At 47.0% G+C, this 16,072-nt stretch overlaps 1 protein-coding gene across 11 annotated transcripts in view; it reads left to right on the top strand.

The window, feature by feature from the left end:
* The window catches only part of CELF2 (CUGBP Elav-like family member 2), a 559,234-nt gene that overhangs the window by 503,644 nt on the left and 39,518 nt on the right, over positions 1 to 16,072 (top strand). For all 11 annotated transcript variants that reach the window (XM_036341344.1, XM_036341358.1, XM_036341273.1 and 8 more), the window contains one exon: positions 9,079 to 9,213. In XM_036341344.1, the coding sequence (XP_036197237.1) occupies positions 9,079 to 9,213 (135 nt within the window). The remainder of the gene's footprint in view (positions 1 to 9,078; positions 9,214 to 16,072) is intronic.

The raw sequence follows: 16,072 nt of genomic DNA, 5'->3' as shown, positions 1-16,072 counted from the left end.
AGAGAGGTGGGAGCCAGGGCAAGGAGAAGCACAGGTTTTTGGCCCGTTAAAATCAGGCAGTTTGTTTAATCAAGGACACCCTGAGTCAATGTGCAGAATAAAAGCCATGATGAAAACTCCTTTTTTTTTCCTTTCTTTTTTTTTCTTTCCAAATACATACCCTTGGTGTTTTTTTCCTTGTTTCACTTTGAATGGATCTGGAAACACTCTCCATGAGTGTACACAGGTTTCCCCTCCCGGGTGCTGTGATCCCCAGCCCAGCCTTTCATTGTGGCTTCACAGGCTAATGGCAGCTTGTCTGACGGGACAGATTGGCCCACGGTAAACATCATGCAGAATTAGTCGCTGGGCTCTAAATCTACTGGCACTGCCAGCTTGTTCTGTTGTAATTACAGCTTTTGGATTATTGGGGAAAAATGTATGTTCAAATGATAAGTAGTTAAATCATTCATCGGTATCTTCATAAATACAGTTTGGGAAGCTGGCCTTGGAGCTAAGAATCATATCGAATAGTTCATTTATTTTTAGTTCTGTGAAGGGAATTGGAGTGACATAAGTAAAATATTCAGGAAGTTTTCTATGTTTTAAAAAGAGAAAACCTCCAGATTGCAAGCACTAAAATAAATGGTAAGGTTTGTCCCATTTTCCACGGAGGCTAGATTTGTTTTTCTTCTAATAGAAAGAATGGCTGCACCTAGATCCAAAGTTAGGGTCCTTGCTTCGAGGAAGCCTCAGGCTCTCGTCTCCCACCGCTGAATTATGCTCTGGCTGCTGCCAAGCACACTTCCCGGGCGGACAGAGCACCCTCACTTGTTAGCTGTGTGCTTTTTTTGCCTCGCAAGCCACAGGTCAGGATGGAGTTCACGTGCTTAGCATGCTCATTTACACACAGGTATCTGGGAGTCACCTTAGGGGGTGCATGGATCGGATGGCTAATGTGAGGCCTCTGTAAATGCACTGGGCTTCCCCAAATGCCCCGTTCTTGAACCTTCAATATATGAAGTTCAGCACCCTGTGTCTGCACAGGTCAGAAAATCAAATGCTGACAGTCCATGGGACCACTGCCTTGAATATTCAGAGTGTTAAGGATGTAGATGTCAAGGCGGTCTGCTGGTCCTGTTTTCTATAAAGGGTGCCCTTCATTCGTAAGCATAATTGTGTCGTGGTCCTAATTGTTTGAAGCATTGTGGTTTGGGGTACTTTTTTTCAGTCAGGTGAAGTTCAGTGGCCTGCTCTTTCATCTTCTCCCAGAAGTAGGGCTTCCTTTTTTGTCTTTGCCAGTCATCTCACCCAGTATTAAAAAGTGACCTGTGATAGAGGCCACTTGCTAGAGAAAGCCTCCCCAACTCGCCAGATGTGGGAGGGGTGCCCCTCTCTCTTGTACCCCTGACCCCTGACTGCCTCCCCTTCCTCCCTCACCTCTCTGACACGCCTGAATCGTCAGTGCTCCGCGAGGCCGTGGCCTGGGCTGATGGACTCAGCCCTCACTCCTCCAAGAGGTGCTCACAACTATTTTTGAGTGAATAAATTTATAAACCGACAAACTCAAATTTATGTTTTGGATACATTCCCAATAAGGCTAAAGTTAAATGCCTGCTTTCTTAATTAAGAAATTTGGTGTTAGCCTTACATCTAAGCCCCCCGCTCACACCCCGACAAAAAACCCACATTATATAAACTAAGGACAGTATGTTCACGGGTAAATTAGAGAGCTTGTACAACATCACGCATGTTATGGTGCAGATGCTCTGCTACACACATGGCACACATTGGAGGAGGGATATGAAGGCACACCGAGGTCATGGGTCCCAGACCCTCCCCCCCCCTCCCCGAGGTTAAAATGCTCCTCAAGTAGTTGAGGTTGTGGCACAGTGCGAGGGGCACCTACACAGTCCGGATGCCGTCTGTGTGTCTTCAGTGCCGTACGTGAACTCCACATGTAAAGTTCAATCACTCCTGCATGGAACACTCACCAAAGATCGTGAAATGTCACCGCAGAAACCAGTCGCACGTGGCTGTGAACCACTCTCAGGCATGGCCCATGGTCTGCCCTGCGGGAGACTCAGATTTATCATAGTCTGAATGTCTCATTTGAGTGAGTAAAATACTCACTGTTGGAGGAGAAAAAATGAAGTAAATTTTTCAAAAACAAGAAGCAGAAAAAGAAATTTTAGATGAGAAGTTACTAATCGTTGCATCATTAAAAGTGAATGAGACATGAGACATCAGCTATACTTTTTTATCAAACTAAAAGTAACTCTAAACGTGTTCCATGATTTTATTAAAGGGTATCTTTATTAAATATGGATTTTTAAAGCAGAGAGGAGATTGGGATGAAATCTTAATAAACTGAATGCTTTTATGGTACTTTTTGTGCATCTTTGAAGTTGATTTTCCCTCTTAAAACTCTAGTAAAAAACTTACCCATTTTCCCACTCAGTTATTTGTTGCATGAATTTCTGAAATCTCAGAAACTCGGGTCTGAGTTTGGGCTCAGAGTCTGGATTTTTCCTGAAGAAGAAGGAACAAGGGAAAAGTGGCTTAAGGTCATTAATTCCTTTTAACAAAAGAGGATTGTTAGAAAAACAAGAGTCGTATTTTACAATTTTGTTTTTAACAGAGCTCCTTGAAATAACCATGCCATTTATCCTCACAGCATGCCCAGAACAAAATCACCCCTTTGTTACTACATTGCAGTTGGGAAAACTGAAGCAGGAAGAGGTTAAATAAGTTATGTGAGCCCACAGCACCAGTAAGGGGCATAATACGGACGGACGAGGATACAGAATCCCCAAGTATCAAACAGCTTTATGAGGTAGGGACTGTTAGTATCCCATTTTACAGGTGGGGCAGCTGAGGCTTAGAGAGGTGAATGAAGAAACTTGCCCAAAGTTACTGAGCAAGTAAGTGGCTGATCCACATTTGACGTCCATTGCAGCCTGATCCTGAAACCTGAGCTCTCCGTTGCCCCCAGCTTGGGAAGCAGCGCTCAGTGTCTCAGCAAATGCAGGTGTGCTTGCGCAGGTACAGCTGCAGTGACTCGCCTACACCAAGGGTTTAGCAGGCCAAGTAACACTCAGGGGCAAGCTGTAGATAAATAATACAGCAAGGGCCGCAAATCTGCCCCCAAAAAAGCAATTCAGAGACAGGAAAAGTGCCTCCCTCTATTCTGAACCACGTTTCAAGTGTGTAAGTGTAGTTTGCTTTTGTCAAGGGAATTTGTTTTCTAGGGTGAGGAATTGTTACTAGGAAACTATAGAGATTCTGAAGCAATCAGTGGCTGAAGAGTATCTTTTTTTGTTGTTTTTATTGATTTGAGAGAGAGAGAGAGGAAGGGAGAGGGAGAAGAGGAACATTCATCAGCAGCCTCCTGCATGCCTTCTACTGGGGATCCAGCCTACAACCCCGGCATGTGTCCTGACCGGGAATTGAACTGTTGACCTCTTGGCACACTGGACCATGCCCAACCAACGGAGTCACACTGGCCAGGGCAAAGAAGAGTATCTTTTGATAAACAAGAGAAAACTTTCACTTTACTTCTGACATTCAGTAAAGCTGCTAGTTACTCCGTTTCAAAATATCTAGTCTACGTTTTAAAAGTAACAGTAAAATTATAGAGTGCAAGTATTTGCTTCAAACAACAACAGGCAATGCTTTTCATCAATTTGAGGTCCATTCCCAGAGAAGACTGTCTTAGAATATCTGTGATGAGTGGAAAGTGGGAAGGTATTCTAAAAACTGTACTGGAGGCTGGGAACCTGCCATTAGAGACCCTGCCCAGGTGTGCGGTGTGCAGCCCCATCCCGGACCCACAAGGATTCCAGCTCTTCCCAAGGCCCGTCTCCCACCCTCCACCACACACACTTCCTGCAAATGTGCTAATGGGCCTTATGAGAACCTTTTATAACCACCCATCTGTCACTTTCTAACAGACCTGATTGGCAAGCACTTGTAACAACTGACATCTGTTCTCGCTTATTGATATGCAGATTTATGGTAATTGCTATGAACAATAAGACACAGAATTACCTAAGGTGAACATTAAATTAAATTTTCATGCCCTCTCCTTATAATTTCTTTTTAAATCTTAAATTTCGAGTGGGCATATTTGCACATCTGTTTTCCACACCATTTCTTCCCTTTGAGAAGGACCTACTTTTCCCAGGAATGAGTGAAGCGGGCAATCTCTATATTCCCAACTTTTTCTTTTCCTGCCATCTTGATCTTGGCACACTATTGGATTTCATAAAACTCGTGTAAATGTATTGCATGTCTAGTCACCCAGATTATCGCCCCTGTTTTGAGGGGTGTCCATCCAAGCAGATTTCTTCATGAGGCTCACAGCGGAGGTTTCTTCTTAGAAAAGACCCGACTTGCCCGGGATGCCGCCCTCTCTGCTCTCCTCTGCTGCCCTTCCTGGATCATCCTATGGGAGCAGCTAGAAAGGGAAGGTGGGACCCAGGAGGCGCCTGTGAAAGGAGCTGAGACAGAGGAAGGATGCGCTCAGACTCCCCCAAAGAAAAAAAGAAAACGTCGGAAAAGCCCAACCGGCCTGGCTCAGTGGTTGAGCATCAACCTCTGAACCAGGAGGTCACGGTTTGATTCCCTGCCAGGGCATATGCTTGGGTTGTGGGCTCCATCCCTGGTGTGGGGCTTGCAGGAGGCAGCCAATCAATGATTCTCTCTCATCATTAATGTTTCTATTCTCCCTCTCCCTGCCTCTCTGAAATCAATAAAAAAATATTTAAAAAATAAGATGAAAAGAACCAGAAATGTGAATTCAAAGTGAGCAGAAGCAGAAACTCCCTATTAGTGGGCTCTGGGGCCTGGATGTTGGCCCAGCGCAGAGCTAAAGGAAAGAGACCTCACTCCAGCCGGGAGCAGGTGGTCTGCGATGGGGGACGCCTGAAGAGACAGAGATGCAGTCAGCGTGCCAGCAAGTCTGGTGCAGTTAAGGAGGCAGAGAGAGGAGCTGCAAGCAGGTCCCCACAGGCTTTCCAAGCTGCTTTCTGAGTTTCCGGAAGCAGTATGGCTCCCAAGCCGCCTTCCTTAGTGGGAAGTCCACACCATGGATGAGGACTCCCGGGTTGGGAGAAGCAGGAGGAGCCAAAATATCAGTCCCCAGGGACACGTGCTGTAGGCAGGACGGGCTCCGTTTTATTCCCACTTCACAGCCGAGAAGTCCGAGGCACAGGCAGTTAGCAGTTTGCTCAGGGAGGGCGGCGGGCGGGAGGTGAGGCAGAGCCCCCGTTGAAACCCGGGCGTCTGAGAAGGCGGCCTGCACTCTTCTCCACCGGCCGCGCTGCCTCCAGTCAATGGCAGTTGTCACATTGTCACCAGCAGAGAAGGCTGTGCATTCCAGGCCCTGGGAACTCAGGACAGGGAGACGAAGAGATGCCTCTGCATTGAGAAGCAGAAACGTGGGGGTCGGGGCCGGAAATGAGGCCCCACCCAGCAGAGGGGGCAAGGAACCGCCCTGACCACCTCTGGTGTGCTGAGCTCTTCTGTCTGGGAGTGAGTGGGGAAGGGGCACCTCGAAACCTGCCAGGGTCAGCCCTGAAGGGACTAGGATAGAGGATGGGCGTGCTCCCCTCCCCCGGGAGCTCTGCAGCTGCCCAGTGCCTTCCTGTGCTCTGTCTCTCCCCCGGCAAACTAGAGACCAGTGAGAAAGAGTCTCTGAGTTCCAGAAACTGTCGCAGCAGGATGATCCCCCAGCTCCTGGCTCCTCCCCGCTCCAGTATACAGCAGTCTCTTCACGGGCAGGGACTGTCTTGTTTTCTGCTTAATTCTCAGTGCGGTACCCAGAGTTTGGCTCATATGGTCACTCAGTAACTGATGGACAGACAGACAGATGGACAGATGAATGGATGGATGCATGGGCAGATGGATGGGTGGGTGGGTGGACAGATGGATGGACAGACAGGTATATAGATGGGCAGGCACATACATGTGCTATTCTCTGCTGGTTCTCCCCATCTAACCGTTCCCTTCCTCCTCCCCAAATCCCTCAGGTGGTAGGGATCATTGCAGTCTCTCCTTTCCACGCACCATCTCTGCTTCCTTCAGCCCATATTTTCTTCCCTTCCATGTGATTGTTAAACAGAGTGCCCGCCCCCCCCACCCCCCCCCCCCCCCCCGTGCGGTGTTGTTCCAGAGCCGAAATCCTGCTGCCTGGAGTTTCTAGCTGAGGCAGGGGGAGCCTGACCAGCTGGCACACTCCGGTGGGGGAGTGTGGGGGGGGCACACAGGGCCTGGCTGGGCTCCTGAGCAGAGAGGGCAGTGGGTAGTGCACCTGAGTGTTGTGGCCAGGCTCCGGGACCTATAAGGAACGTTAGTGCTGAGATGAAGAATACACATGGCTCTACTAAATATTTGTAGAATAGATTAACTAACGATTGAGGGAAACAGTCAATACTTGGTGCATTGTCAATACTCACGAGCTGATAAAACGTGGAGAAAGCTAAGAACTTGGATGGATCTATGGACAGTGCTGTTCGTTATTCTGTCAACTCATCCTACATGGAGTTGTCCATCCCCTGCCATGTAGACAGCAGTGTGTGTGCGTGCGTGTGTGTGCACGCCTGCATGTGTGTGTATGCATATGTGCTTAGATGGACTTGTATCTTTGTCCTCAAGGAGCTTGGTATCTAGCTATAAAGATAAGAAATACACAAAAATAGCATCAAAGTGAGATATGGTGAATGAGTGACCCCAGAGTTAAGAACAAGGAGATGAGGGAGTTTGCAGGTAACACACAGAAAGTGCACACCCGTGTGAGGTGCGGCTGCAGTGCTGCCCCGGATGGGAGGTTCTGCCACTGTGGGTTCTGTGCCCTCTGACCTAAGCCTCCGACCCAGGGGAGTGGGCTGAGCTCCTTCCAGCTCGGGAACTCTGCCCTCGGGCACGTGGCTCCTGCCTGGGGCGGGTCGGAGGAGCTACCCTAGGAGGACCCATCCCTAGGAGGACCCTGCAACCTGCGCCTACGAGAGTGGCTCTGCGTATCAGTAACTGGTGCCAGATGTGCATTGCAGGTTTCCATTTTAGTGCTAAAGCCTCCCTTGCTGCACAGCCAGCTGTGAGCAGTGTAGCCTGGTCATCTGGTTTCTACGATTAAAACATTAGAGGGAACATTCGTCGCTGGAGAGCGAAGAGGGGACAGATGGGTATACACATGTTCCTCACTCCTGGCAGCGGCACTCGAGGCCTGAGCTCTCATCAAGTGTGAGGTGCGTTCACACAGCCTTCAGGAGTCGCCCCCCCCCCTGCCCCCCACCCCACCCACCCACACCCACCCCCGCCGGGCCCGGATGGTCTGCACCGAAGCCAGGCAGCTCCTGTACTTTCCTGGTTCCGTTCTCCTGGAGCAAACATGACAAATAAGACTCTGCTTCCCCGACTCCCGCATCCTCATAGCACGACCTGCAGCACCTTGTCCCGTGGCTGTGCTTGCCAGCAAGTTGCACTCACAGGACTCCAAGCTGCATGTGTCCCGCTTCCCAGAATCCCCAGAACTAAGTGGGTTTTGGAAAACAGGTGTTGGCTGTCCCCCTAAGCCAGTAGAGCTGGGTGTCCCCGGGAAGAAGGTAGTGTCAATTTGAGCAAAAGGAGAGCCCATTTTGCAGGAAAGACCTCAGGAACTCTTTCCTGAATAGATAAATCCTGACTGAGGGGTCAGGACAGAGGGGCGGGGGAGCCTGGCCCCTGTGCGGAGGCTGGTTAGACTGAAGGCTGCACCACTGTGGCTTGGGGCCTTGGCAGGTAGGTCGCTAGAGCATTCTCTCACCCCTCGATCCACCACCTTCCCCAACATCTATGGAAGCTGTCATTAGGCCACTCTTTCCAAAGCAGATTAAATTTGCTCAATGGACATTTATTAAGTACCTGTATTTGAGACAGGAAAAGAAGGTAAAATTAAGCTGATTAAACTCCAGTATCTTTCTATTGAAAAATCCCTGTGTGTAAGGAGAGAACCATTGCTTTCTGCTTCTCAGATGTGCGTTGGTGTGACGTGAGTCATGGAGAAAGACTTTGAATGCTCGGAGAACTTTCCATTGAGCAGTAGAAGTAGAGAGGAGAAAAGACACTGAACGTGCTTCTGGCCTGGACACCAGCCCCCGGGCCCTTGCGTGGCATGGCCAGTCCCCCCACCCCCACACACACAGGTCACCCCCAGAGCTCTCTGCTGATCCCACCTTCCTGTTGCAAAGTTTCATTTCTCTCCGCTGTTTTTTTTCTCAATTTTTACTACCCACAGATTCATTCTAGTTAAAAGTAGCCCCTCCTTGAAATACAAATACCTTTAACATGCCAATACAGGTATTTTACAAGTGAAAATATAAGCCACTGCCATTTGTATATATTTATTCTCGTAGTCATCATATTTTTTTGGAGTTCCTACTATGGATACATTTTAAAGGAGTTCACGTATAAAATAAGTCTAGACAGAGCAGTTCAGTGGCGATAGTAAGAACAGTGGTCACTACCATCGGGGGCTGACATTGAACCAATCACTGTGCTAAGTGATTTGCATTCACCATCTTATGTAGTCTTCACAACAACCCTTTGAGGTAAGATACAGTTAATATTACCGCTCACTGGACAAGAAACAGAGAGGTTAAGTAATTTGCCCAGAGTCGCACAGCAGGTACAGTGGCAGAGCCAGGAAGCCCTATCAGTTCAACTTCAGAGCAAAAGCTTTTCCCCAATAAGTTTTCATTTTCTCTCTAATACCTCCTACATGCAGCTATCAAGTTTAGAGACTGAGAGTTTACCCCTCAGCCCTCCCACCCTGTCCACGCCCAGACCTCACCTCTTCTTGACAGCTCTCTGGTGGAAGGCCCGGCTGTGGCCAGTCCACACAGAGCAATCTCTACCTGTCTTTTCTGGTGATCTCTTCAGCCCTGAGCTGATCTGGGAGGGGCATCCTGGGGTAGGACAGGCAGCACCACGGGGAGGTGACTGGGCTTAGAAGTTAGGGGACACACGAGTCACCATGGCTTACATCCCAGGGCTCTGTTGCTGTCATCTGCCCGGCAAAGTGGGCCAGTTGCTAACGCTGCCTTTCTCTTCCTTTCGCAGGCATGAACGCTTTGCAGTTACAGAATCTGGCCACGCTGGCGGCCGCTGCAGCCGCAGCCCAGACCTCAGCCACCACCACCAACGCAAACCCTCTGTCCACCACGAGCAGCGCCCTGGGAGCCCTCACCAGCCCTGGTAAGAGGACGTGAGAAAGGGTACCCAGGTCTGCACACACCCGGTGCCACGTGCAGGGTAGGCGTGCCCAGGCAGCCAGGGGACTTACCTGGACATCGGGGTTAACTTGTTTCTTTATTTTTAAAGAACCAAACTTTCAATGTGTTTGTGTTTTATTTTCCAACGGAAAAAAAAGTTTTCTCTGAGAGAGTCCACCATGCTAGTGGTTCTCACGCATTCATTTGGTTTACAAATGTGTTGTCCACTCAATCCTTCCTAGGTCTTCACCATTATGAAGAGCTTCAATCTCTTAGTCATGCTTTTTCTCCTGTCTCTTTTTTCTTTCTTTTTTTTCTTTTTTAGCAATTTAAGAATTCTCTGTTAAATCTCAAAATCCCTAGTCATTGCAGTGTTACATTTCTCACCACCACCATTCTTCTCGTTTGACTTTAAAGTCCACGGTCTAGAGGGACCACATTTGTTGCTTGTTTATGGTCATGTCTGGGCTGTGTCATTTAAGGTCTTTCCTCACATATGTTGATGCCTTATTCAAAAGCAGATGCCATTTTTCTTTCATACAAGCCAGACCTAATGTGGTTGCTTGGATACCATGATTTGTTTGTTAAGAAATGTTTCGCTGGCTCCTCCTCCTCTCTGAATTTTCTAGACCTTGATAAATGACCTCACCTCCTTCTCTGGTAGGTGGAGGAGTTGACCTGGACAATCTCCAAACTTTCTCTAACTCTGAAAACCTCATGACCCTCCACCAGCTATGCCCAAAAGACTAGCTAAGTGTTGAAAAAACTTTCACCTAACAGCATGGGGTTTTCTTTGAGAAAAATAGAAAATGAAAGCTGCAGCACACCACTGACCAGCTTGCTTAAGGCTTTTGACATCAGGGAGCAAGGCAATAGCCCTTGGTTTGTTTCTAAAACAATGTAAGACATTTCCCTCTGAGTGCAGTTTGGCGGGAGAAATCTAGGGGATATGTAGGAAGAGCTGGGGGATTTATCCTTAATGTGCTGTAACCTCATAGCAACAGCCCATAGAGCATTGGCTTCATTCTCTAAAATGTCTTTTAAAATGTACCATTTCTCTATGTGGGCCTCGTTTCCTGAAACAAATGGTATTCTTGAGTAACAACTTTGTCATTTCTTCCAACAAATTAAGTTATAGCTCTAATACAATAAATGATACATTTGTTATTAAATAAATCATATAGTGACTCTTTTTAAGAAATAAACATTTTTGACACCATAAATACCCCTTATAAAAATAAGGATTTTTCTTAAAAACAATTTTTAAAAATAACCTCTCTGACCTATCTGTTTTGTAAATCCAACCAGAAAGTATTTTCTCAAATAAGAATTTTTATCTCCCCTATGAAGGCTATGAAATGATTATATTAAAACATCACACATTTTATTGTATCTTTAGTCAGAAGCTGACATTTTTAACTATATCTAATTGGAGAGAAAAAAACTAAAAGTCACTCAAAATCTGAACACTTTGTTGTTTATTTAAAAATGAAGAGGATTTGCACCTTTTTTAAGAGAAAACAATATTAACTTTATTTTGTCTAAAGTAAATTTTTCTAATTTTTCCAACCTTGGAAAAATTACCTTCTCTCCCTCTTATTGAAAACTAGAGGCCTGGTGCATGAAAATTCATGCACTGAAGGGGGCATCCCTCAGCCTGGCCTGCCCCCTCTCACAGTCTGGGAGCCCTCAGGTGCAGGAGGTGACCTGGTGATCAGGGGAAGGCGACACCCCCATCACACTTCTGCTGCTGCCACTGCCGGCAGCACAAGCCTCGGCCAGCCCTGGTTACCTGAGTCTCAGGCGGCCCTGGGCAGCTGGGCAGCCGCCATCTGAGGCTTGCCTGCACCTCGGGCCGGCCCTGGGCAGCTAGGGAGCTGAGGGTGGGTCCGGCTGCACCCTGCACCTCCCCTTCCCCCCAACCCTCCGGCTGGGCTGAAAGGATTGTGGGACGCAGGCGCAAGGAGCGACTGGACCACATGCCTGCCACCCCTCCACGGGGGCTGAAAGGACTGGGGGACTCCGGTGGGGCTGAGGGGACTGGGCTCCACCATCTTTGTGATGGTGTGATGGTCAATTTGCATATTCCCTCTTTATTAGATAGGATAACCAGTAGGAACTGGTCAAATCATTGGTAACAAGGTAGAAAAAAGAAAATTCTTTTTCTTATGAAAACTCTCTTCCTTGTATGGCAAGGAGCCATATAGCCCACAGTTTGGGTCATGGGTCCTTACATTAAACTTTGACATATTATTATAGTTATATTAAAATTATGCTGCTATTCTGACAATTAGGCTAAGGGTATGTGGCCTATTGTTTGCTTGTTAAGGGTTCATTTGACTTTATTAAAATATATTCTTCTGTCATGGTATTTGTGCTTGGTTCCAGGGAATCAAAATTAATATTCAAACATTTCATTCTTTAAAGAGAACTTGTCGGTTTGAGAAGCTGAGCGAGAAAGTGGGTGGGAGGTGCTCCGTGTGGTAATGTGACTGATACATAATACAGTCAGACAGTGTGAGGCGCTGTCCTGGGAGCTGGGACAGAGCAGCGAGCAGAAGGGACAGTCTGTTCCCTTCTGTCTATCAACTTCCAGCCCATCAGGGTAACGGACAAGAAGCAAACAAGTGTGTGCCCTGCACGTGATGGACACGTGCTGTGAAAGAGACCAGGCAGCAAGGTGGAGCAAGGAAAGGGGTTGAAAGAGGCTTTCTTTCTCTGAAAAGGTGATATTGCAGCAGAAACCTGAAAAAAAGAGGAGGGGAAGCCATGTTGACATCTAGGGACCAGGCATCAGGTCGAGGACTGAGCAGGGGTAAAGGCTGGGAGGCGGGAGGGAGCTTGTCATGATCACACACTAGCAAGGAGACCATGGTGCTGAGCAGGGTAAGAGGCAAGGTCCACATCCATGGCTCCACATCCATTCCCTCCAATGTTGCCAGGAGCACAAATATGGTATAACCTTCTTTTAAAAAGTTACTGATTTTTAGAGAGAGGAAAAGAGAGGGAGAGCTGTAAATCAAATCAGCAATCTCTTGGACAAGACGATGTCCAACCATCTGAGCCACACTGGCCAGGGATGGCATAACTTTATTAAGATGCAGTGTACTTAGGCCGCCTAGGAAGATGGCTGAAGTATTTAAGGAACTTTAAATATATTTGACCCTTTTCAGATTTTTCCTGGGGCCTTACAGAAAGGGACCCTGTGTCCTGAGATGGGTCCCCTCCCTTCCTGCCCACCCCCAGCAAGGTGTCCTTCCCTTTGCTCTTAGAGCTCTCCTTCCACAGCCTCTGCTAACCAGGAATCATGGAGAGTAGCTTTTCTCCCTCCACTGAGGAATGCTTTGCATAATAGCTGAAAGTATTTCATTAGAATCCTGAAGTGTAGCAGCAGAAACGATTTAAATCTACATTTCAATTATTTTTCTTAAGTGTAACTAAAAAAAATCTGGCGTTTAAGTGAAAGTAAATTATTTGTCTAATTTCCATCAGGGACTCTTTCAAAGTCACAGAAAACGTGGTTAGTAGAATTCATGGCTCTCCACTTCATCGGAGCAATTTCCTACGGGGAGAAAAAATGGTTGCCAAGGCCAATGTCATTGCTTATTTTCTTAAATAACAAAAAGCCAGGCTTACTATTGTTCCATGAGCAACTCCGTCAGACTGAAGTGCACCACTCCGGTACAGGCCTTGGTTTTGCCCTCTTTTTAAAGATGTCTCTTATGTGTCAGACAAATCTATCTAGAAAGGAAAGGGGCATTCAATCCCCTAAACTATTAATTCTTTTAATTGTAAATTTATCATTTCAATTTTTGCCAGGAACAGTCTCCCTACAGCATTATTATAAATGATTTTAAACCATTTATGCTTTAAAACATGAAAGATTAAGCTTTAATTTTTGTTTAAAAAAATCCCCTTAGGCAATAAGTAGGTTCCTTTGTCTTGTGGCCTTGAAATACAAATTAAAATATTCTAAATTGCCCATGGTTAGAATAAGTGTTTCATACAATTATCAGATGGTAGTGAATAAAATAAGAAATTAAATCATGAAAGAATAAAAACCAGGTAAATGCATAGTATCCCTTTTATAAGTTTATCCCAGGTCTTTTGAAGCCTAACTTAATCGTGTTTCTTGTCTTTCATTTTGATACTAGTGACCCGGTGCACAGATTCGTGCACATCGAAAGGAAATTAATTCGAAGGTGGCCAGCAGGGTGGGACTGGGCGAGGTGGGCCACTCGCACCCTGGAGCCAACCTCCCGCAGTCCCTCCCCGGCGTCTGCGGAGGGAGCCGGGTCCCTCAGCCTGGCCTGCCCCCTCTCACAGTCCGGGAGCCCTCAGGGGCGGGAGGCAACCCAGCAGTCAGGGTAAGGCGACGCCCCCATCACACCTCTGCTGCTGCCACTGCCGGCAGCACAAGCCTCAGTGGTCCTGGTGACCTGAGCCTCAGATGGGCTGGGGGGCTGAGGGGACTGTGGGACTTCAGAGGCAGGTGCACGGAGCAGCTGGGCCCTCCTGGGGGCGGGCCCAGCCTTGCCATGCACCTGCCGCCCCAGCAGGGCCAAGGGTACTGGGCAGCACCATCTTGTGGCTGTGGGCACCACCATCTTTGGGGGTGGGACAGTCAATTAGCATATTCCCTCCTTATTGGCTGTGGGTGCCATCATCTTTTGCGACAGCATAAGGGTCAATTAGCATATTTCCTCCTTATTGGCTGTGAGCACCGCCATCTTTGTGACAGTGTGAGGGTCAATTAACATATTTCCTCTTTATTAGATAGATAATAATTTTTCCTTTGTTTATTTCAATCTCCTATTTAATTAATTCTTGGGTCATTTCTTCTTATCCAATTTTGAGCCTGTTTTGAGGAATGTGTCTGTATTGATATAAAGAGGCAAATTGTCTTTAAGGCTTGCAGCTAGGTCATAAAGAAAGGTAATATTTGTAGATATATTGTTTTGCTTGGTAATTTTGAGAGCTTAGGTGAGAGCATTGTTATTTACCACATATGAACATTTCTTTGGCATTTTCTGTCTAAAGTATAATATTGTGTTCCTATGCCACATTATTTCACTGAACTTCTACTTCCTTTGGGTTTTTGGGGTTTTTTTATGTTTTAAAATTCTCCAAATGCTCTTTAAGTGCACTCAATCAAGTGCACACTTTGAGATAATAGATAATTTCTGTCGATAGTGTAAAGCATTTTAAAATGCTAAGGGGGCATTTTTCCATTCCCACCATTGACTTTTCAAATGGTTTTCACTTGAAATTCTAGGCAATGTTGCTTCCTCATCTTCCAGATGTTCCCTGCCTCCTTGAAAGCTGTGACAGACACAATAAAGTCCCGAGAAAAAGTGTGGCTTCCCTGGGAACGGAGGTTAAGAGTCTGGGGGTGCATTCCCATGATTGGGGCCTCTCCGCACTCCTCACACAGGAAGGACAGGGAGTGGCCCCTTCAGTGTGGAGAAAAGCCGCCGCCAGCTGGATGGCTGGAGGAGCAGTGAGGCATCAGAAGTTACCCTCAGACCGTCCAGTGTTCCCCGAGGCTTCCGTCCCCCTTAACTGTGCCTGCAGGGTGCCATTTGCGGGCTCGAGCCATGGAGAGAGATGGGGTCCATCCCCTGAGGTAACCCCATTTTCTAGCCTTCTGCTTTTGCAGGGCAAGCACGGCATGCGTTTCTGACAAACACTTAACCTGATTCTGCACCTGAGCCAGAGGCCACTCCTTCCTCAGCAGCTGCACTAGGAGCTCTGAGGGCAGAGACAGAGGGGAGGCTGAAGTGCGGTGCATGGGGAGGGGGCTGTACCCTTCCCTGCTACCAAAGTCCGTTCCTCATACTCCTACCAACACATTCCACACCTTCCCACTGCGGGGTAGTGCTTGAGCACACGCCTTGTCTCACCATCTAGACGCAGTGGTTCTCAACCTTCCTAATGACCCTTTAATACAGTTCCTCATGTTGTGGTGACCCCCAATTTCATTGTTACAGATTGAGCATAATTAAAGCATAGTGATTAATCACAAAAACAATATGTAATTATATGTGTGTTTTCCGATGGTCTTAGGCGACCCCTGTGAAAGGGTCATTCGACCCCCAAAGAGTTCGTGACCCACAGATTGAGAACCGCTGATCTAGAGAGTAAGAGCCTTTCAAAGCCGGGGCGGTTTATTTACTTGAATCCCCCTTGCATTTGGAACAGTACCTTGCACCCAGGCACTCAAATAGTGTTTAATTCCATTAACAAGAGCAAAATGAAGATGTTCTCACACAAATGTTTAAAAGCCCTTTATTCATTCTAGTCCAGGGTAGATCTCTGAGCAGGAACCCCAGTCTGTCACAGTGACCTTCGGCAAGGTCAGTGACCCACCTGACACCCCCAGACTTGGTTCTCAGTAACCTAAAAATAGCCACCCCTCACCGTGAGGATTCAGGTCTGAAGAATGAATCAATAGTAATTTACATTAGAGCAGTTTTGTATTCCAATAATTTTAGGAATATTGGCTTTATAAATGTTCTGATGTCAGGATGTGGAATAAGGAAGAGTCTCATATCAAATAAAGGCACTTTATTCTCAGAAGAATCATTGACTCCTGTGTGGGCTTTAGAAAGCTCGTCCCCCAAAAGTGCTCCTTAGTTATGAGAGCTTCTCGGACTCCACAGCGTCCTGGGTGCACCTCCCCTTTTGACTTTTCAGGGTGTTTGTCACATACACTTCAGTGTTTATTGATTCAGGACGAGTTATCTGAACCTCCCATCATTCTCCTTAGGCCCGTCTTGTCTCATGGCTTATTTTCAAGGAAAAGGAGTAAATCTCAAAACAGTTTTCTCTGTCACTAGCTA

Source organism: Myotis myotis, unplaced genomic scaffold (assembly GCF_014108235.1).
Source record: "Myotis myotis isolate mMyoMyo1 unplaced genomic scaffold, mMyoMyo1.p scaffold_m19_p_1, whole genome shotgun sequence".
In the NCBI taxonomy this organism is placed as follows: Eukaryota; Metazoa; Chordata; class Mammalia; order Chiroptera; family Vespertilionidae; genus Myotis; species Myotis myotis.
Note: the sequence above shows the minus strand (reverse complement) of the source record. Positions and strands in the feature narration are given on the sequence as shown.